The sequence below is a fragment of the Ambystoma mexicanum genome, chromosome 3q (assembly GCF_040938575.1).
Source record: "Ambystoma mexicanum isolate Mex_15411 chromosome 3q, UKY_AmexF1_1, whole genome shotgun sequence".
NCBI classification, from domain to species: domain Eukaryota; kingdom Metazoa; phylum Chordata; class Amphibia; order Caudata; family Ambystomatidae; genus Ambystoma; species Ambystoma mexicanum.
In genome coordinates, this window is record NC_090926.1 from 224,263,368 (window position 1) to 224,287,795 (window position 24,428).

The following is a 24,428-nucleotide window of genomic DNA, read 5'->3' on the forward strand; positions in this document are numbered from 1 at the left end:
AAAGGCCCGGATGGAGAAAACTGACGCTTGTGTGGGGGAGGTTGCGGGCAGGGTCAGAGTGGCGGAGGACATCAACCCATTAAGAGCAGATCTGACGGAACTCTCTAAGCAAGTGCAGAGTATTAGTACGAGGAACGACTATCTCGAGTCCAGATCAGGGCGTAACAACATCCGCATCATCGGGGTTCCCGAAGGACAATATCTCTGGTCCTATGGAGTATTTGTCGAGCGCACTCTTCTTTCTCTGTTTGACGGCCCCAAGTTGTCTCCGCAATTCGCCATTGAACGGGCCCACAGATCTCCAAATCTGAAACCCAGAGCCCCCCCCCTCTAAATTATCGCTAGTGTTGAACTATCGGGACAGACACGCCTTGCTATGCGTAGCTAGGACCAAGGGCGAACAGACGCTGGGATTGAGCAAGATTCATCTTTATCCAGACTAGTGGCAGTACAGCAAGAGCGCAAATCCTTCTTAGCCGTGAAAGAGACTACATGCAGAGGGGATCCCTGGAATGACAATTCCTTTCGTTATCGACCCATCGCCAGGATTGCTTCTTTGGTTGTATGGAAGTGAACCCGGGTGATCACATCTGGGGGGGAATCCGAATCAACTCCTCTACAACTCCTCTACTCCTCTACGTGGACGCAATCTTTGAGTGCGGTCTAGTATGAGCTGGGATTTTCCGAGCTGCGGCAGCAGGGACTGGAACAAATCGCCCACTTATTCTGTAAAGTTTTGGTGCAGTACCGAGGAGGGGACACGCCGGATGCGTAGGTTGTTCCGGCTGGCCCTGTTTTCTAGGTGGTCCTGTTTATACTCCAGGATCTCGTTACTGTCCGTTAGGGATTGGATTGAACGTTGCATTACCATGAGTGTGGTTGCATGCCCATGGGTTAGGCCCTAGATTTCCCCCACTCTGTTCTACCTCCAGCAGTCTTTGGTCGGTCTGCTTCAGCTTGGTAGTGAGCTCCGACATGCATGATCGAAATTCCGTTTTAATATCCAGCATAAACGCCTGGATGCCGTTCTTAGTGGCCAGTTGGCCTGTGTTTTGTGGAGACGCTGGAGGTGCAGGTTTAGTGGGTTCTGGTTTCTTTCCTTTGTATGGCAGAAGCGGCATTGTGGAGATATCACCGCTTTTTGGGGCCTTAAGGAGTTTCGCCATTGTTGTGGTCCTGGGGCGAGTTGTTGGGCTTTAGGGAGCAGTGGAGGGGATGCTTGCTCGGCAGTGAGTTTCTATTCCTGCTTCTGGTGCTCCACTCTGGGGTCCCACTTTCGTGCAGCTCCCCAGTATAGCTTCAGGGTGTCCACCCTTGATTCCCTTTCCTGGTGCCCAGCACCCAGTCCCTTTCGGGAGCCTCTTTTGGGAATCTCTTTGAAGTGCCCCCTGCCGGAGAGTTTGTGGTGTGGCGTGACTCGGTACCTTCACGGTTGTCTGCACTGCTGCCTTTTTGTGGTGTCCCCTTGTTTTGCGTTTCTCCTGATTGATTGATTCAGTCTCGTGATGCCCTTGTTGGTGTCGGTCTGCTTCCCCACAGAGCCAACCGCAATTCCTGTTGTGGTGGGTTGGGGGCCACCTCTCAGTGCCCCCCTGATGGTGGCGTGTGGTTGGGGAGCTTGAGACTGGGGAATTGCCGTTCCTGGATATGTAATTTATGCAGATAGTAGCTCCGAGCCAGTGGAACACTTCTATTTGGATGGCTTCATGTCGGCGGGGCCATGAGTCCACAGACCGATGGATAGAGGAAGAGCATGCCATCTCGTTGAAGCGCAGCTTCGGACGACCAGAGAGATGCTTCTTCAGAGTAGCACAGATGAGGGAGGATGCTGTCACTGCACTTATTTTGCATGTAGGGGGCCGGTGGCATTGGGGCCTGCGTGTCATGCGCTGCTTGTGACTACATGAGCTTAAGTGGTGGCTCTGCGGACGCCACTTGCATGCCTTGCTTGGCCGGGTCTTGAGGCTGACAGCCCCCTTTGGGTAGAAGGGTTTTTAATGGGGTCACTCTCCCTGCACAAGTGGTTGTCTGTCCCTGCATTTAATGGCTCCTGAGTAAAGTGCCCAGAGTAAGGAGGCTCTGATCTGGGCGCCCCGGAGCGCCATTGTCGCCAGGAGAGCATGAGACAAGGCGTATGCAGCAGCAGGAGCTGGCACTTGGGCTTCAGAGGGTCCCTTGTTTCATATGTGAAGCCTGGTTTTTCCCCCAGGGAGAAATGAGCTGCCAGAGATTTCTTCGCATCCCATCTTCCAGAGGATCTTTGGGGTAGGTAACCCTAGAAGCCACGGGTGTGGATTAAATGGAGCGCAGGGGGAACCAATTGAAACAGCTTTCCTACAGCCTGAGATGCCTCAGTCCATCAGCTTGCCGCCTGACTCCTGGAGTGAGACATTTGGTCTGAAGGAGCTTCTTGCATACGTTGAGGCGTGGGGTGACTGCGGTCTGCTGATTATGGCGGGGGCACCGGAATGTCTGTATGCTTCCCCAGCGTTAGACCAGTGTCGCTAGAGCAGTGACGTGCCTCTCGTGGGTCCCACTTGCAAAAGATCCCCAGATTTGGCTTTCTCAATTTGTCCGTTTTGCAGGGGTGTCGCTTCTTCCATGTGGGGGTGTCCCCGATGCTGAAGAATAAATCTGTTCCCCATAGACCGTCAATCCACCTTGTGGGAGTACCGCATGCCAGGAGGGAGGGGTCCGCTCTGCGGGACCCAGGAGTCTATAAGTGGAGGCTCAGCAAGGGAGAAGGGCTGGCCACTTGCCTGAGTGGGTGCGCTGGTGTCTTTGAGGGCCGGTATGAAGGGGTCCGCTATGCGGGACCCGAAGGTCTGCAGGCGAGGGCTTGGTATCTTCGTTGGCTGGGATGAAGAGGTCGGCTCTACAGGGCCCAGTGATCCGTAGTTGGAGGCTCAGCTAGGAAGGAGGAACCAACCACTTCACCGAGGAGGTGCACCGGTGTCTTCATGCCCTCTGCGGCATCTATTCTTTCCAAGTTATTAATCCCCTACCAGAGTTGTCGGGTCGTAGTTTGCTGAGTCGGCGGAGGGGGCAGTGGTTGTTCTGTCTCCTGCCTTCTTCTCTGTGGGTGAGGTATTCGCCCAAAGCATTATTCACGCTTCAGTGCCATTTTGGAACGTTGCCTCGGGTCCTCCGCCAATTCCATCTTTCGGGCATTCCAGATCTTGAGCTAAATTTCACCTCCATCAAGCCATGGCAGATGCTTGACACCTTTAAAAGATAAATGCTGATATTCCAGCCTTCGGCATCAGGCGGGAACTCTATTTCTCCCTCAATTCACTGGGCTTTGCACTTAGGCCATCAGCAGAGCTGCCACATTGGTGGCGCTGCTGTCCACGTCCCCCATAGTATTTAATATAAGGCTAGGGATGTCGGTGTTGATCAGATTTGAACACATTTACAGGGTGCATGCACAATAGCAAAAAGAGAACAAGTGGTGAGCCAGTTCGAGGGTGTCAAAATATAGATATTATAGTACCCGAAAAAAATTAATTTTGCTGGTGGTGCTTGCCATGCTCCAGGAATTAAAAAAAAAAGTTATGTTCATGGTCCCACCCAGCAATGGCAAAATGATACAGGAAATCGGGATGCCAGGCCATTTTAGTTTCTGGCTATTCAAACAAAGCATACCATGGATTCACCCCGCCCCCCACACCCACCCAATACCTCTCCCCCTGCCGCCTCCCACAAACTGTTACAGATGCCCATGGGAACATGCATACTGAGGTTGTAAGTGAAGAGGTTATTAAAAAAAATCAAAAAAAAAAATCGCCATCGATTTAGAATGACCGCACTGAGCAGTCTTTCTAAATCGAGCTGTCAGCCCCGCCGACTCACACAAGTGCGTTCAGGGGCTGACAGGCACACCAGGACCCGGAAATAGAGGTAAGTGTGTGTGTGTTTTAATTGGGGGCGTGTTGGATGGGGAGGGGGCAGAGGGAGGGCGAGAAGGGAGCTGAAACCCTCCCCCCCCCAAATTTGAGAATTCTGCCAGGGGTTGGGGAAGGCAGAGAATGGGGGGGTGGAGCGAGGCATTGTGGTTTTTGTAGGCCGCCTAAAATCGACTGGAAAAAAACAGGTCTTTTTGTAAGGTGACCTCCAAAAAGTGAAAAAATCGCTTAGAACCCATACTGATAATTAGACTATAAATTAGCAATTTATTACAGTAAATATATTCACATTTTACTGTGGATGAAGTTGCATGTTCAGTATTTGGTTGTTACACTAGCGTGGTTCAAAGAGGAGCAAAGGGCTCATCTTGGCTCATCCCCAAGAAATATGAATTTGAAAATGCTTAAGCACATGGCGCAGATGGCTTGACCCCAAACGTGTTTATAAATGCTATGCTAAACTCCCCTTCATTAAAGTAACGTGCAAATAGAATGCGGTTCTCACTAACCATGGACTAGATTGTCGAGTAAGAAAAGGTGTACTGTGCATATGTGGAGTTTTAAGTGGGTGAGTGTCGGTTTATACCTGGCTGCCACAAAGCAACATTACGTTTTTCAATGTATACCAAAAATCTCTGTAAACTAAATCAAACCTTGCCTAAATCAAAGATGAACCATACCCTCAGCCTTGTACAAGCGGCCATTTCTCCTTCTCTCTGTTTTGCAGCGATCAGCAACCCTGATGTGGGCCTCCCCCGAACTGCCTTGTTAGCTGTCTTATATTTTATATTGTTAGTTTTATATTTTGTAAACAAAGCCAGTAAATCGAGAGCCCCCTGGCCCTGACGGGCTCTCAAATTTCACGTTGAAACAATATCCTGAGATATGGTCTAACATCTTGTTTGACATGTTTAATAATATCAATCAAACGCAAAGGATACCTGAATCATGGAAAAGTGCTGTTATTATTCCCATTTATAAAAAGGGGGACCAAAACAATCCGGCAAATTATCGTCCGATATCACTCCTGGACGCACCTGGTAAAATATTTGCGTGGATTGTTTTATGTGAATGTAATAACTGGTCCCAAAACACTTTTAAACGTGATCCCTTACAGTCTGGGTTTGTATCAGGCATAGGAACTATTCCAAACATGGTAACTTTGAACATGCTCAAATCACAAAGTGCAATTGAAGGCCGGTCATTATACATGGCCTTTGTGGACTTTAAAATGGCCTTTGACTCCATTGATCGCAATTCGCTATATTCAAAATTGCATCGCCATGGATGTCCTCCCCACTTAATTGCACTCATAAAACATTTGCATACTGACACACAGCTCCAAGTCTGGGTGAATACTGAGGGTCTTCTAACATCCCCGATAAGAACGAACCGTGGCCTAAAACAAGGCTGTATCTTGGCGGCTACACTGTTTATTTTCTTTGTACTTGATATTGGTGAAGTTTTTCTTTCTATTGCAGCAGATCCACCAAAATTAGGAACTCAGTGTATACCTTGGTTGTTATACGCTGATGACCTGGTGTTGTCTCGAACTCCGACCGGTCTATAAAAACTAATAGATGGCTTAGCACAGTATACTGAGTCAAATCAACTATCTGTTAACCAGGAAAAAACCCAAGTACTGGTATTTAAAAAAAAGAACTGCAAATCGATTCACCAAATATATCTGGCATTTTCAACAAAAGGTTTTATGTACTGTTCCAGAGTATAAATATTTGGGTATATATGTTCAAGACTCTTTATCCTATGCGAAACACCTGCACAGTCTTGACAGTAAAATAACCTCGTTGACCTCACAAGCAAAAATCTTGGTGTATAAGTATGGTAAATTTTCATACAAACACATCTTGGTTTTCTACGAGCAGAAAGTTGTGCCAGCCCTAGTCTATGGCATGGAGGCATTGATACATGACCAACAACCAGCGTGGCACGTTCTTGAAGCTAGATTTTGGAAGAAGGTATTGAGACTACCCTCATGTACACCTATGCCCATCTTGCGACACAAACTGTGCCTAGTGCCCTTAGCAGTATATGTAACATGGAAGAAATGTGCCCTTTTGCGTAAGTGTTTATTGAGCTTACAACTAAATAACATCCTGGGGGTTGTAGCACTTTGACTACTTCAAAACATGGTTTTCCGCAACAGTGGCGATTAGAGGTTTTTCAAAGTATGTCAGATGCAAGTATCAGTCTCCAACTTTTATTAGAAAACCCAACCATGGCTAAAAAGAAACTATACGGATGTCACTAGATTATCAATAGAGAAGAGTGTTCTTCATACAAGGACTTTTCAACTTAATTGTTTGGTCATAAGAGACTCCGCCAAATGTCAGATTATTTGGTTAAATGTCAATCTGCATATATAAGAAACAAATATCTAAGATTCAGATTAAAGTTATGGCCTACCAATGAAATCTTGGCCAGGAGAAACCAGATCCCAAAGAGTTTAAATTTCTGTCGGTTCTGTAAGAATACTATGCAGAAAGCGACTTTGGAACACATTATAATCTCTTGTCCTAACTTAGAAATGCAGCGAAATCTATTTTCTTCCAAGATATTATGTATTTTCATGCCAACTGATTATGAAGACATTTGGCGGCGTGTCTTTTGTAGCACAAAATTTGTCATGAGGAAAGCAATTGTCCATTTTTTAAATCTGTTATTTCCAGATCAGTCGTAAGTTTTCTTAAAAGTATGTGTTGGGTAAATCATAAATTGCTTTGTCATTTTATTTTGAATAGTTTTAAAATGCAAATGTAACTAAAGCATGTGTAAATAGGAGTATATTAAATAGATAAATTTGTATGTAATTTTTGTAATGATGAATTGAAAATTTGAAAGGTAGAAGTATTTCAGCCAAACAAATAGAAAATAAAATAAAAAAAGGGTTTGTTTTTACCATCAAAAGACATTGATCACTTTATATGTGTACAAAATCTTATTGTACGTAAGGTGCCCAAGAGAAAATATTTTGGATGGAGTATGTAATAACCTGTGGAGAATATTCTTGACTGTGTAGTAAAACTTTATTTGAAAGTTCCCCTCCGACTCCCTCTGAGACTTTATCGTGTTTGACTGATCTGATGTCTTCTTCAGTTGCCGCCAATATCTAGAGATGACCAGAACGCGGCACATTCTAAGTCTAATTGTGTTATGTAAAAGTGTTAGAATACATAAAACACCAAAGTTCACACAGTTGATTCAGTTTTGTGGGCCTTCTGCACACCAGGTTAGGTTTTTCAGAACCCTACTGTTCGAAAATATCTTGATAAAATAACAGGCCTTCCAATCACCTTTGAACCCAGAGTGATGGATTGGCAGAATTTGGGTTGGTTAGAATGGGGGGACTTATTACCAGAAGATAAAATGCTAGCCGTGACTAGATACATGGTGCATCACTCTTAAAATTAAATGTTTCCTGTAGAACCACTATAGCGTTCCATCCCAACGTATCAATATAATACTGTAGTGCATTTGAAACCACAGTTGGCCCTGTACCACTTCGTAGGATAATTTTGAGTTTTATAGAAGTTGCTCTCCGGAGGTGCTGAGAAAAGGAATTGGCTCTGATTGTTTCAGATGAATCTTGGGGGTAAATACTCTTGCATGCCAAGAGTATCCTTAAACAATAGGCATAAATTGCTTCAAAATAGGTTTCTCATGCAATACTATTTCATATCATATAAAAAAATGCCAGATTTGCTAAAAGTTCTACTGTGACACGTCAGATGCAATTCAGAAAAAGCATTTCTTTTTTTTTAAAATGGCATGGGAATGCCCACCTATAGCCAGCTTCTGTGAACAGTTTGAATGAAGATAACTGCTATTACAAACTTCACTGAGCCTAGGTCTTTTCAATTGTTTGCTAGCAATATTAGACGCTATAAGTAAACAAATCCAATGATTTGTGAGGGCGGTCTGCTTGATGGCAGAACTGATTGCTACTATGTGGATTTTGGATACCCCCACCCTACAACGCACAAGTACCCTTACCTTGTGTAACAAATGGGAATACATTTGGAGAGAGGTGGACCAATCTGCTGCTAAACCCAAGGACTTTTGGTCTTGTTTTCGATGCTACTTGATGAACAATTCAGACCTGCAGAGTGAGGAAGGTAACGTATGTCTTTGTATCAAACGCTGCATGCAATGGATCCAGATGTACTTATAACAAATATGATCTTTGTTGCCACTTTTGAAAATGCTGGTTACTAGACAGCGTTACTAAAAAAAAAAAGTTCTTCTCGCTCTATGTATTGCTGTAACATGATATGCTGCATTTAATAATAAAACTAATTTGAAATTAAGTTTTTGTAGGTACTGTGGGATTATTTATAACACTTTCATATAGTCCATGTGTCACTTTCCTGATGGAGACTCAGCCTGACCTGCAGGTGGTGTGGGGGTGCACTGTGAACCCTCTTGAAAATCTATCCATATCAGTTTATAAAATTAAGGAAGCAGATTTAATATTTAGTTTGGCAGAGTTTTTGATGTTCTCTGAAACATTTGTATTTCTCATTGGTACGCTAGCCAAACATCACTGCTTGGTAATGGTCCTTAAATATACAATGGTTTCTTTTTAATGTCGCTGTTAATTTGTTTTCTGTGCCGTTATTGGCCCGTCGCCATATTCCTCTGGAAATTAAATCTCTTGTACGTTTCAGGTTACCCTCACCCGGAGCCCCCCTTACAGTGAGAGTGAGACTCAAGATGTCCGCTTCCTATTTTCTTATGACAAGACGCTGGTCATCAAGGAGATATCGAGTGAAGATGTTGCTGACGTGCACAGTATTCTCTCCCATTATCACCAAGTAAGAGAATCAGGGCGTCAACTCACTTGATTTACCACAGGTGGTGTTCGTGTTTGGGTGATCAACCTCCTTGGTCATACCTTGTGCGGATTTGTTACTAATCCATTCTCGGTAGAGGCTAAAGGGTTTTCTTCCTGAAAAAATCAGGTAGCATGATCTGATGCACAGTTCGTCATGCTAGCCTGCCAGTGGGCCAAACTTCAGGGGTACCTGCTTGCATTTCTTTCTTGGCACCTGCATGCAGCACATAGTCTCAAGGAGGATGGAATGACTCACCGCAATAGCTTATAAGGGCAAAGTAGTGCATGCATGGCTGGAGGCTTCACCTTGAGAAAGGTAGGCAGGGGAAGAGACCGTTCTCAGTTTGAAAACCTGGTGTTCTCAGTTGTAGCGTAGTTTGTGAATTGCATATTATGTGACATTGCATTCAATTATCTAACTCGTGTTCTTGTTTATGGAGGGCTAACTGTATTTTTTTTTTGTTTTGTTTCTACTAATTTCGAACCAAACGATGTATTACATTTGAACATAAAATGGAATTTTTCCAACATTGCACTACTAGTTCTGGAATTGGTCAAATATTAAATGTAATGCTTAGTGTTCGTCAAACGACTGGCTCCAGACCACATCAACATATCAGGTAGGGGTTGCCAAACATCCAAAAGGATCCGGGACCACCGAACAGACAAAACATGACAACGACAATAAATAAAATGGAAGAAGAAAAGAATAAAACACTGACGGGTCATCCCCAAAAACCCATTCTGACACCTTAAGATGCTGCAAGGGTGTTCTCAGATTTTACAAGAGCAGTGTTTGGAATCACTGTAATTTTATTTATTAATGAGGCTTTGGTGATTGGCGCTAGCGCCACCCCTCTATCTTAGTAACCTCTACTGTTTTTGCTAAGGCTACAAGGGTTTCCCCTAATACACCGGAACACGGACTACTTTGGGATTTTCTAACTCGCCCTATTCTAGTCCTGCTTGGATTCCTAGAGGAAATTATGGGCAGTGCCACCCTTTCACTCTCGGGTGGAATCGGCCCGGCCGATCACACTGTTACCACACCCCTCTGCTTATCCTCCTTCTCTCCACCACCCCTCTATCCCTCATCTCCCACATGCCTTCCTGCCTCCCCCTTTGATCCTAGCTACTCTCCTCTGCTCACTCTCTCGCTATGCCATCACTTACTTCTAAAACTACCTTCCTCTACTACCAATTCATTTGCTGCTACTATTTCTCCTCTTTCCTACTGCTGTGGTCTTCTGCTCACTACTACCACTCTTCTATTACCACTACACCTTACAAGACCTTCAGAATAACCATCAACCATGACCAGACTGTGGAAAGAAATGCACTTCAACTCCCTACTAGAAAGACTAGAAGAAACCAAATCTGCCGTCTGCGCGGATGGACCAACAACCATACTGGATGCAAAATTCCTCCACATTCACAACTTGATTATTTCATGTTGGACTGTATTGCCCTTAAACCTTTCAAAAACTCCTCAAAAAGAAACTAGTCAAAGGGTTCACTCCCAGACAGAATTACTTAAAGGAAATTGGCAAACTGTAGAAAAAGCAATTTACACACTAGCGCCTAACATCAACAGTTACACCTTTACAGGACTGAAGCACTCAAATCAAAGAAAGCACACTACTCAACGCATTGATTTGGTGCATCAGAGCGAAAGGGAAATGTATAAGCTCATCAGAGAATTAAAGTACCTGACCGCCTGCAACTCAACCCCTACACGTGAGCTCTGTGAAGAAATTGCTGCACACTTCAACTGAACGATCCTTGACATCCAGTATCACCTTGATAATAAAGGACGCTTTCACCCACATGCTACCAACGAGATCCCACAAGCTTCTCCCACTGCCTCCTCTCTGTTGTCTTTCCACTTCTGTGTGCATAAGACCGACAAGCTACCATTGACTCGTGCAACCCATCAGTATCAACTGAGGATTTATGTCCCTCCAATCTTCACAAAACAGTTGTAAAATCTCCAGACTTTGCACCCATATTCCTGTCCCCTCTCAATGACTCAATCCATAGCGGAATTGTCTCAGCTCAGTTGAAATGTTCATACATCAGACCTTGCTTAAAAAGCTCAAAGCTGACCCATATTACCCTGGCAGTTATCACCCATCTCAAACATGCCTTTCATTGGGAAATTTATGGAAAATTCATATAGTCAACTCTGGGATTTCATCAGAAAAAAGCAACTCCTGAATGAGGCACAGCACGGTTTTAGACCTAAGAGTACAGAACCAGATGTGTGATCCATCTGGGATATACTAAAAATAATGCAGGTGAAACCTTGGAGTGCGTTTATCCTGCTAGACATGTCGGCTGCTTTTGAAACCATCCGTCGCAAGATCCAGCTGAAAAGACTGGAAGATATTGTTATTAAAGAAACTGCTCTACTACACTGGATCACCTCCTTCTTCACAGGTTGAACAAAAATCACTATCTTGAGCCTGTACAATTCCCAGCTTCGCCCACTAACCTTTTGAGTAACCAAGGATCTACACTAGCCTCTACTTTGCAACATCCACATGACGCTCCTACTAGATCTGGTATCCCCTGCTACAACTTCACAGATGACATAAATAACCTGCACATTTGTGAATCACTGAACACCCCAGACCTTCAAAACTGGCTTGCATAGGTGGACGCATGGATAACTGCAAACTGACAAAGACTCAACCTAAGCAAAACCAAACTGATGCTCTGTAATCCTACAGGTTCTAACTCCACCACAATCCCTTGGCCTGACAAGATTGGCCCTGGCCTAAATCAGTCAACCACAGTAGGAATCTTTGAGTGACAATGAAAACACCCTCACTCTTGATCCACATGTCAAGCCATTGTCCAAATCGGTTTCTCCCACCTCTGCATGCTACGCTGCATCTTTCCTTACTTAACATTCATTCACAGGGCGTGCCTATTACTTTCTTTAATACTATCCAAACTATACTGAATGCCGGGCTTATGGATACAGCTGGTCTGTTTGGCGACTAAAGGGTAAAATGAAACTGAAAAATGCTGTTGATCCACGTAAATGGATAGTGTTCAAATGGTTGGAGGGGAGTAGAGAACCCCTGCTTGCCCTAGTGTTAATATTTGGTTAAGTTCACAGATTCACTGGATTAACGGTAAGCCACTAGAAACCCGTCCAAACTATGCAACACACAAAAAAATGAAGATCCAGGATTCTGCGCCCAGTCATATCAAAAAATGTTTTAATGTGTTGCCCTTTGGATAACACGTGTTTCGGCCTTCCTTGGCCTTTCTCAAATCAGGGCTATTGATTGGTAAAATTAACATAATTAAACCAATATTTAAGTCCAACAGTACGTAACCAACCCAAACATCAACAAACATAGGAAAAACATCCATTAGGAACCATTTTAACATCATAGAAGAGAAAAATGCATTTTTAGTGTATCCATGACATTGTTTTTAGATCGCCACAGACAGAGAAATAAGGGTTGGTGTAGGTAATGGATGCATGGGTTGTGAAAAAATTAATCAATTTTCCATTTTCATATATATTCCATCCGTACAAAAAGAATAAATAATAAACAATAAACATTAAACATGCAGCAGTGGGAGAGGTCCGAAAGATGGACGGGGACATAAGAAACAAGAAAAAGGGAGGGGGGAAAAAGATAAAAAAAAGTTAAGTATATTACTTTGAAATCATTAAGTAAAAAAATGTGCCGACTTCAGTGGGAATGCTTGATGGTATTTTTGCACCCATAGGAACCCAAAGCCCCCCCCCACCCCCACAGATCTTTTAGAAGTATGTCCTTTGGAATTCTCTGCCTCTTAACCTCACCCCAATGAAGAAGCTTAATACCTTTTTATCTGTTTTGTTAAATTCTTTCTCACAACTTAGTACCAGTCAATTTTGTAGGACATATTTAGTATTTGACATAACGAGCACATTTATTTTGCATTGACCTTCTTTCACAGACTTATCCCCAATCGCTCCCACTTTTTACTGTCCTGGCTGATGCTACCTGTGGTTTCAATATTTCGGTAAGCAACCTTTTCCTTTACTATACTCATTTTATTTCCAAAAATGTGGTCCACATAGTAACACCAGTTCTAGAAGTACTCCTCAAATCAGACATGCATTATAGGAAATACCTCTGACTTAAAATCCCAACGCTTTACCAAAGGGTAATGTTATATCCATCAAAGTCACTGCTGAGTTTTCCTTTATTTATGACAAAGACAAACATATCTGCAGAAAGCAGTGTGCTGCCCTCTGCCCATGATAATATTCCCCCCACTTACATCAATCACGTTGTGCACGCATGTGTCCAGAGATTAATAGGCCTTTGCCACTGGAGCCTTCCCCTCCCCACTGAAGCACTCTTGTGCACCCTCTCCTCAAGAAACCTGCAGCTGACCCCTCCTGCCCGGCTAACTATCTCCTGATCTCCATCACTCCTTTCCTGGGCAAACTCCTGGAAAAGCTGGCCATCTCCCAGTTTAATCTTCACACCGATTGTTGTCTCCATGACCATCAGTCTGGATTCAGAGCAGCCAGAAGCACGGAAACTGCTCTCCTGAATATTTGTGAAGACCTGCTGTCCAACCTTGATTCTTATCTCCCCTTTGTCCTCATCCTACTCAATCTCTCCTTTGCCTTTGACACGGTCAACCATGCCATCCTGCTCACTTGCCTCCATGATAACCTGGATATCAATGAACAGACCCTGGCCTGGCTGACCACCTTCCTCTCCAACCGACCCTCCCAGGTCCAACTTGGGTCCTTCCTTTCCTCTATCTCACCCTCCACTTGTGGTGTTGCCCATTGGTATAACCTCCCTTGCTGGCTTTTCAACCAATACCTGGCACCCCTTGCCCACCGCATTGCTGCTCTCTGCTCCAACTTTCAGTGCTATGCAGATGACAGCTCATTTTTAGGCTCCCCTCTGTCACCACTTCTCCTCTCTCATCTGATTGTCTGCACTCCGGAGTGGTGTGCAGCCAAAGACCTCTGCCTTAATGCCATTAAGACCGATCCTTCTCATTGGCTCTCGTGCACCAGGCCCTCTACCTGCTCTCACCTGTGAGGCTAATAACCTCTGAGTCTTCTTAGACTCCACGCTTTCCTTTTCTCCACACATCTCCGACGTCTCTAAGAAGTCAAACTACCAACTGTACCTCCTTGGAGGTATTATTGGTTTCTTCTTTCCCCCAGAAGCTCATGGTCTCTATAGCTCTGGTTCTCTCTAGGCTGGACTACTGCAACAGCCTCTTTCTAAATCTGTCTGCTGATGCTCTTTGCCCTTTGCAACTCACCCAGCAGAGGACTGTAAAACTTGTCCTTGGCCGCAAGCCCAGGGATTATATCTCTCCAGCCCTGAAATCTCTTAATTGGCTCCCAGTGGCTGCATGGGTTAAGTTCAAGACCCTTTGCATTGTCCACAAGGCCTTCTGGGGCATGGGTCTGCAAATCGTTCAACTCTCCCTTCGGAGATACCTTCCTACTTGAGCTCTTCGCTCCTCCAACTCCCTTAGGGTCATTAGCTTCTCCAAGCAACAAGTTGGTGTTAGATCTTTCATCAGCTGAGGCCTCCATCTGGAACAGCCTCCCTTCCTCTCTGAAACTTGAGGAGAGCCACCTTTTGGTTACGGAAGCACCTCAAGACCTTGCTCTTTGCTTCGGACTTCTCTTCTCCCCTGCTGATCGGTCTGTTTCTGCAATGGCCACCTGATTACCCTCTGATTTTGGGCCCAGATCCCTGCCCAACCAGCTGCCATACCCGCACTGCCTCCTGGCAACCCTTGCACTTGGGTCTATATCTGTAACCCAACAGCCCCCTTACCTGCACTTATTGACACCCTTAGTCTGCGCTTAATTTCTGCACTTGACACCTCCTGGACGCACTACCTGTTGTTGTTTGATCACGTGTTCAGCACTTTCCACTGCTCCCCTTCCCCTTGCACTTCCCCCTTCCTTCTCCCCTGCACTTACGCATTCTCAATGTCACTGGGCCTAGTAAGATCGGTATGTCCTCCCTTGCCTCGTCGCGCCTTGAAACACTTGTGTATGGGCACAATATAAATAAAATATCATATAGGCCAGATTAAATAGGCACAGGGAGAGCGAGAGGACAGCCCTGCCTCATTGCTTTGCTGAAACATAGTGTGGTTTGTAGTAACGTAAGTCCAGACGTGCAGGTAAGTTACAAATATGCCTTTAATGTCTCCAAGTACAGGTTTACTAGTAGGACAACAGACACCGGCTTCCCACCCGGCGGGCCACACCAACTGACTTTCCTAGAACTCACACCTCACCCCAAGTAGCTCTGTAGGCGCGTGCATTCACACCATACACATTCCATTTCCATGACTCACCACCAAGATAGATTATAACACTTCTCCCCCCTTTGATTAATCAAAACCGAAGGAAAACAGAGTCAACGAACCAAAGAATATACCGCGTGGCCACCACGATACACTCTGTATTAACCAGAGAAATACCAAAGTCCGCAAAACCGCTCGAAGCCAACACCGATGGCGAAGGTGGAAAGGAAAACCTTGTCAAAACACGAGAAGCTTAAGACAGATGTAATTTTCCCGCCCTGTAATATGTAATACGCAACATTAGATGTGCAACGCATACCTTGCGCATCCGCAAGACAACCACCATCCAAAACACCAACACCCTCGAACCCAGCACCAACTCACTCACCCAAGATACGACACCTACACTCAAGGACACCCACAAGAAAACCAACCTCTGCCCAAACCCCACTCCGAGCTGCCCCTCGGAGAACAGGCCTGCCACGCCTGACAACCTGGAAACAAACTAACTCTCCAAACCATAAGTGCACCAATCACCTTCTGCCCTAGGCTGCCACCCCAGAGCCTCCAGCCTGCCACACCAGAGACAACCCCAGGCGCATGGACCCTCCCGGCCATCCATGATCCCAAACAACAAGCACCGCAGACACGTCCCTATTTCACCAGAAAACAATCTAACCCAATAGGTAAGAGACCACACATCACCAACCTTCTAGCTAAGACGAGAAGAAGAGAAAAAAACATGTTATGCAAGGAGCACCACAAAAGTGAGACAAATGCCCCCAGCCAAGTTAACACCCTCACGCTACTGCTGAAGACCCCCAGGCGAAATATCAATCCCAAATTAGCGACAGGATGATATCACTAATCATAAATTATAACTCCAACCCGAACCTCCGGGGCCCGGCCGGTACCCCAGAGGCCATGGAGAACACAACACACCAAAAGCCAAATGGACCCACCCAGCCATAAAGCGAAAAGGCTGAAGACCAGAAAGGCAGAGGACTCTGCATCCCAGCTGGTTCGGCCTGTAACGTTGAGGACATGTCACTCGCATGAAAGGTACAATCTCTGATATCGTCTTCCGCTATGCTGAGTGATATTGATGGTGTTTCATTGTCGTCCACTTCATTCTCTTCCATTGCAACATCTGTTCCTTGTCCGGAGATGGGAGAAAAAAACAATGTCTTCAACTTTCGCGTGCTCTTATTTTTTGCGGGTGTGGATTCTGTGAATTGATCTACGACTGCATCCAAACTACCAGGAGGACATTCACTATCAATGGCTGGTGGTGGTATAGCTCCGTTGTCAATCACTTCATATTCTTCCCATTGGCACGATGCATCTCCAGTCTCAAGTCCCTGCCAAAAGGTTTGACAAGCAACATCTCTCGTTCGCTTCACTGTCTGTGTAGATCTAGTTCTTACACCCACTCGCAACTAGAGGACAGATTAGAAAAGGGATGTTCAGTTTAAACACAATTTACAGTATTGAACTATTGACAGTGAAAGACAACATAATATAGTGAACAGGACACTAACCTTCTTTTGCTTTCTTTTCTTTGAAACTTTCTTTCCTCGAACTTCAACATCTGGACGCTGTTGCTCCGACTCGTGTGTGCATGTCTCCACTTCCTCTCGCGCTGCAACGACTATACTTTCATGATAAGCACATCCATCACTCACTGAGGCTCCATCGACTCGCTGAAACATAGAACTTTCATTAGTATGTATAATAATATTGAAAACACAAAATGTACTTGGGGACCAATACCCATACGTACATCTCAATAGCAAAACACGAATGAACGCATTGTGTAGAACATTCAAACGACAATAGTTCACGCATTGTTGATCTAGTTAGATTGAACTGTCAAGATCCATACCTCGGGCTCCGCATAGACTTCCATTGATGATATTATTGAAGATGACGCTTCAGCAACTCCCTGAAACACAGTAATTGCATTAGTATGGTTTTCTATTTTGTTTAAAAGAACATAAACTTTCTGCAGGCGTCAACGGCTCATCTAAATAGACCTGCACAAATGATCAGTTGTCTAAAATAAATAATGGATATCCAAATATGATTCGATTTGCTCCATCGTTGGAAGTGTCACCACCCAGAGATCTGCATCAACTACTAGGGGTGATGTTCTTGTTGAAGAAGCTCCGTCAGCTCCCTGAAACATAGTACTTGCGTTAATAAAGAAGGAAGTATAGCGGATGTAATCACGTCATTTGATCTCGCATGATTGATCTGTCAGTATCCATACCTCGAAATGCATAAGAACATCAAGGGACGCTGTAACTGCGGTGCACACTTCTGCAAGCTGTTGCGCCGACCCGTAACTGCATGCTCCCCCTTCCTCTTGGACTAATGCTCCATCGACTCCCTGAAACATAGGACTTTCATTAGTAATGAACACAATATTGAAAAAAGAAGACACATAGGAGGGCGACGACAGAAGGACATACCAATGGCTAAAAACGAAAGAAACATTGTGTGTAACAATCACGCTACAAGAATGCAAGATCTGATGATCTCCATCGATGGAACTGTCCGGAAACGTACCTCGAGCATCTGAGTGACATCTACGGTTGTCGTCAATGCGTTGGACTCCTCAGCATCTCCCTGAAAGACAGTACTTGCATTATTTTGGATAACAATAATTATAACTGAAAACAAAGACTAGAGGACGAGTACTGTGGTGTACCATTAGGTAAAATAATTACACGATCAATTAAAACTATTGATTTACATGCCTAAAACAAGTCAGTGTCAGAATAGCTAAGTAAGATTACCCGATAGGCGCTTGAAGTGGCTGATGACTGCAATAACGACACGGATGGAGAATCTTCAGCCTTCATATTGAGTGGATACATAAATGGGGAAATTATTGTTAGCTAATGCTACACACTACCGCAATGCCGAGAGATAAATACGTAAACTTGACTCACCAGTGGAGGGATGTGGACGAATAGAGTGGGAATAGCGGTTGAGAGCAATTTTCGCCTCGCTCGCGGTGTTTTCGTCCTTATTAGCAATGATGTGGAGTACATGTCTGGGCTAAAGTGCCTGCTGCAGATGCGGTATCGATCACCCCTCTTGTCCGCAAAGACTTCTAGGACTCTACTTTCTATCTCAGAGGCTGGATATCCGCAATATCGGACCCATTCTCTTATCTGATCTATTGTCTTAGGGAAAACATGCATTATAGTACCTTCAGATTTGTTATGGGTCTTCGAAGGGCAACCGCCAATGGAACAGGCAGGCATTATGGAAAGTTCTGAAAAGTAAAGATCAACAATTCTCTATGAATACCAATGTGTTAAAACATTAAATGACACATAAAAGGTTCAATGCAAGGTCCGTTTTGGTTCTTGGAACTATACATGTTATTCACATGCGGATAAGTATTTCAATAACTTTCAAAAAATAGAAAAAGTAATTTGACTAAACTCAGAACATGTGACTAGTTCCTTGCATGTACTGTCGTGAACGAAAAGAAAACATGGATGCAATTTGATGACTACTAGCAAATAGATATAAATTAAAAAATTGGACGCAAAATGATTATGGTACATGGACTTACCTTGACGAACAAACAGTTAGATGCAGGGATCAGAGTAGTTTCTTGTCGTAGAACAGGGAGCAGTTCACAGGTTGCAAACTGACGAGTTTGCTCAAAGTGGTCACGGAAGTTCACAGAGACGAAGAGCAGATAACCAGCACCTTCACGGGTTGACTAGCAAAGTGCAAAGAAGTTCTCATTAGAAATATGAAGTGGGTTATAAAGAATTCGAAACAGGGGTGTGTTTGTGAATGAATGACGTGTATATGTCGTGGCATTATGCGGTCTGCAGGGGGCCGTCCAGCGTGAGCGGGGATGCTTGGCAGGAGACACGGGGTCTGGAGGTAGACATGGGAACAACAACCCATGCTCTATAGACCACTTTGAAGTGTACATGGTCTTTGGCACCTCTTGGCCTTTATCGCTCCCTGACAGCTCCACTTGCCAGCACAAGTACCCCGGTGCGAACTGCCTTTGATAGGGCGGGGGGTGGATCGGGGCGGTGGTCGTGCAGACAAGACACAGGAAGACTCGTGAATGGAGACACACTTATGTGGATTGCAGGGGGCCGTCCAGCGTGAGGGGGGATGCTTGGCAGGAGACACGGGGTCTGGAGGTAGACATGGGAACAACAACCCATGCTCTATAGACCACTTTGAAGTGTACATGGTCTTTGGCACCTCTTGGCCTTTATCGCTCCCTGACAGCTCCACTTGCCAGCACAAGTACCCCGGTGCGAACTGCCTTTGATAGGGCGGGGGGTGGATCGGGGCGGTGGTCGTGCAGACAAGACCCGTTTGCCGCAGGGCCTCACCAAGGAGAGGCCATCTAACTGAATGTAAGAGGATGGCTGCAGGATCTACTACATGGAATGCAGGGGGGTGAGTTTATAAATACCTCACCCTCCCAGGAGAATATACACTAGATTCATTTAAAAAATCAAAACAACCATTGTTAAAATATATGTTGGGCTTTATTTTAGATTTTAATTAAACATAAATAATAAACATTACACATTGTAAAGTTGAGGTTGCAGCACATCGAGGGAAAATCCGCGGTATTGTCCACTGTCACTGGGGAAATGTTGTCTAATGGCAAGTACCGCACAGGCAGGTATTACTCTCCGAACGCGGTGTCCGAGCCTCCCGTGAAGCCACCAAGTGAAGCAACGATAGGCCACCAGCCTGTACCACCTGTGAAAAAAAAAGATGCAAACTGTATTAAACTGACCAAACTTTCTTATCAATGTCGATTCAGGTAACACATGTCATTTTTCTTAGAAAAAAATTATATCTAGAAAATGCACTATATGGAACAAATTTACATGCGTTCGAATGATATGTAAATGTAATTTTATATGTGGGAGACGACCATGAAATAGTGGTGGCATCACTGACATCACAAACAGAGTATACTTACTCGTTACTCGGATTACGCGGACGAACAGTGCCGCGAAGTTCGTGCATAAGCACCATCATCATCCTCAACACGGTCCGTGAGAGGCAGGCTTCCCTGAACTCTGGCAGCTCGGTGATGCATTGCGGACTTTGCTCGCCTTCCTGCAGACTTTGCTCGCTTTCCGAAATGTAGGCCAAGCACCCGGAATTTTCACGGCAGCAGCAGTTCTCCTCCTCAGTTGGCATTAGCTCGCACCGATTGCACATGCACCAGGTGGAGACGCCGTCCATGCGACATGGTCCAGGCTCTTCATCCGTTGACTGGTCCTCCCAACTGCCGTCCGAATCCCCATCGTTTTCGCGTGCTTGACTTTCCAGTAGTTCTTCCTCGGTGTACTCGGGCTCGTACATATACGGCATTATTGTGGCCATTGTGCGGTAAAGATAGTAAAATAATTTACAGAGATGGTACAGGTGTTCACACGGGCTACAAGCGGCGAAGGTAGCTGACCAGAGCACTGAAACGAGTCACAGAATACTCAAAGTAACACAGAGAGAGGAATGGAATCGAAAATCTGCTGCTGTGTGTTGTGAAACGGTCTGTTTATACTTATTGGGGAAAGAGGCGTCCTGCCATTTCCATGGCAACACGTCAATAGCTGAGGCGCAGCGATTGTTGACACGAGACGTGCTTGAAATGGGCAGTACGCGTCTGCTGATGTCAGGCTCAGGGGCGGGGGATTTGATTTAGTGCCGCAAAGGCAGGTGAGCCAGGTCGATGCGGCGGAATGATAGGATTATCACAAAATGGAGGCTGATTTCGAGTGCGATAATGGGCGAAAAGTCGGGTAAGGTCCATAGGAAAGTTTCCTACGATCTACCGATTTATGCTTACAAACACATGGCCGACCCGTAGGGACAATAAAAAAAAAGTCCCGGAACTATCCTTTAAGGCAAAATAGACCCACCCGGCATCTATGCTTAACACAAGATGAAACTCCTAAACAGCAATCACCTTGAACCCCAAATAGACCCACTCGGCATCTATACTTAACATAAGATGAAACTCCTAAACAGCAATCACCTTGAACCCAAATAGACCCACCCGGCATCTATACTTAACATAAAAAGATGATAATGCAACTCCACGCCACACTAGAACCCTGGAGCTGCACAACACTGATGAGGAAGAAAGACCTCACCCAGGGACAGTCATCCCGCACAGTGCTAAATGAAATAAGTGTACCGCATCCCAAAACACATACACTCAGCATGCCATACTGACAATCCTCACAAGCACCAAATACATGAGAAAAACAGTTAAAATGTTGGAACATTTCTAAACAAATTGGCTCTCATAACCGTCTGACCCTCAGACCTGGAAAAGCATAAGCATAGTTCCTGTTAACGTAGCATCATAAAGGAAAGAAAAAACACCAACCCTCGAGTCCGACCCATGACAAGGACCCCAAGTCACCCTCGAGTCCGACCCATGACAAGGACCCCAAGTCACCCTTGAGTCCGACCCTTGCCCGCAATTTAGACAAAATGCAAGAACATTGCACCTGTAAAAGTAAAATTGCATGTTAAACAATGCAAAAGCAATCGAACATATTTTGGGCAAAGCAGCAAAATGTGTAAAATGCATTGCACCTTAGAGCAAAATACACAACACAGGGCCACTACATGTACGAACACACACGTAGCACACCACACCCACACGGCCCATACCACGACACTACAGAGGCCACAACACTGCCACTCGCACACATACATACTGGCCTGAACAACGCAAACAAATCAATCTTCATTCAAAGAGAGTTCCTCCAAGCTGACTTAAAAGTCATGAAGATCAGGATTAAAACCCTCCAGGAAGCCAAGAAGGGAAACCTGTCACCGCCTCCCAGATCAGTACGCCTCTTCCGGGAGGTGCGATAAAAATCCGAAACCTCCTCCACAACAACGTCCAAAGGATGCCCCTCCCGTTTACTGGTATCACCTGAACATTCCCTGTTCACATCACGCCGTGGCTCCATCTCCATCTGCCGACTTACATAGCCCGAAAAGTCCCTGTGATTTTCCTTGGAGCCATCGACAACCAGCCTGGTTGGAGGAAGTTCCTGGCTCATGGTGGTAATGGCAGGGAAACCCGTTGCCGTTGCTTCAACGACACCATGCTCCTTACACGAACAGACTTTTTTTGAATCGTTCAGCCATGGTACTGGGAGGGGGGGGGGGCAGGTCAAGGTCCCATCCACAAAAACGAAAGCGCTCCAAACACCGTGAAAATAACACAAAAAATGCTCAGCAGCTCCGATGGACGCGCACCACAGCGCCACCTACAGGTTGCAGGGGAAGTTAGCACCTTGACGAGACACCAACTCCTGAACAGGCGGCCCCCGGCGTCGGACCCAGGGGCTTGTACACCCCCGCTGCGATCGCTGGAATCTTCACGCCCTACAGGACCATCTGGCTCCAAACCGTGGCTCACCCACCTACAATTGGCTGCGAAACTCCTGGGAACCTGTCGATGGCCCCATCGACCGATGGACTGTCCCGAGACCAGCAGTCCACAGTCTCCAGCGCCCACACGGCAGTCCCCGGCCTCGGACCCAGGGGCTTGGTCACCCCCACTACGAAAGCCCAAATCCTGACCTCCGGCTCCGGACCCAAAGGGCATTGGCACTCGCCCTTGCTGCGGACCACCGGAGACCACAGACTTTCGCTGGAAACACCAACAAAGCGATGACAGCGAGCGGGACCAGCAACGGTTGTATACACTGGAGTGGACCCTGCCGGGTGGGAAGAGACTTGGAGGGCAGTGTCTTCTCCAGATGTGCTGCCCCCTCCACAGCAGCCCCGATCCTCGTCGCCAGTGTAGTAACGTAAGTCCAGACGTGCAGGTAAGTTACAAATATGCCTTTAATGTCTCCAAGTACAGGTTTACTAGTAGGAGAACAGACACCGGCTTCCCACCCGGCGGGCCACACCAACTGACTTTCCTAGAACTCACACACGTCACCCCAAGTAGCTCTGTAGGCGCGTGCATTCACACCGTACACATTCCATTTCCATGACTCACCACCAAGATAGATTATAACCTGGTTCAGAGATGAGACTGTATCCTGCCAATAGGGACCTAAAGACTTTGATAATATTTGCTCAAAATACCAATTTTTGTATGGAGTATTCCAGGTAAACACAGTTCACACTATGTAAAACTTTCGGAATATCCAATGACGGTGCTGCTATTGGCCTGTTGTATCCTGGCAAGCACTTAAAATATTGAATGTTTTCCATTACCTCTGCTGAAACCTACCTGCGGCTGGTGACTCTGCTTCCCCATAACTCCGTCGAATGACATCGGCCTTACTTTAACCAAAAGCGCTGTACCAACATTTAACTGTAATATGAGGTGATAGTTTCCACTTTGAGTAGACTTTTAGGTTTGGGGGTAAGGGTAACTTAAACAGTGCTTGTAGTATCAGTGCCAAAATGCTGATAGTAAGAAAGGCAAAATTTCACTGACAAACCATCAATCAATTCCAGGCAATTTTTGCCACATTCACGCTCCCTATTTCTGCCATCATCTCATTTGGCTGAATGGGATGCTCCAGCCTCTGAGTCCACATAATCCAGTGTAGTAGTAGTTTGTCATTTATAAAGCTCGTTTATCCCCTTAGTATGGCCTCAACACGCTTGTGTCGGGGGTGGGGGAACGCTTTTGGGGGATCGAAGTATAAGATATGAAAGAATTGTCAAAGATTATAATGCGTGTGCTCATTTGGCCAAAATAGGGGGCTGGGTGGGATGGCTGAGTCCCAGTAAGCTAAACATGATGGTTGGGCATGTGGATGGGAGCCGAGGTGGTCAGGAGAGTGTGCTAGATATTTGTTAGGTGTCCAGCTAGACAAAATTCTTTGTCTTGGGACGTAACTGAATTCTGATGTCTGAGGTGTTGGGCTTTGTTTTTTAGTCTGTATGGAGGCGAATGTGTACGGGTGGGCAGCCTTGCGTCTGGTGTTCTCCGAAGTGGGGCATAACTAAGTGCAGTACATGGACTAGCCTTCGCAATTCATCTAAATTCAATACATAGGCTAGCCTTCACAGCAGCACATTGGATAACTTTACAGTTCTAAGTGCAGTACTTTGGCTACCCAAGAATATTATTCTGAGTGCAATTCATAGAGTAGCCTTCACAATTCTTGTAAGTGCAACACATTGGAAACCTTCATAATTTATCCAGGTGCAATACTATATCTAGTTTCATAATTCATCAAAGAGCAATACCATGGCTGGCTTAGGAGTGCAGCAAGGATAGTAGCTAGGCTCTAAATATGCCCCCAATTCAATCTGTGGCTTTGGTCTAGATGGGTGCATAAGTT

At 45.4% G+C, this 24,428-nt stretch overlaps 1 protein-coding gene across 1 annotated transcript in view; it reads left to right on the plus strand.

Moving 5' to 3' along the window:
• Positions 1-24,428, plus strand: part of PIP4K2C (phosphatidylinositol-5-phosphate 4-kinase type 2 gamma) — a 601,833-nt gene that overhangs the window by 292,234 nt on the left and 285,171 nt on the right. The window contains exon 4 of the mRNA XM_069653597.1: positions 8,594-8,740. Within this exon, the coding sequence (XP_069509698.1) occupies positions 8,594-8,740 (147 nt within the window). The remainder of the gene's footprint in view (positions 1-8,593; positions 8,741-24,428) is intronic.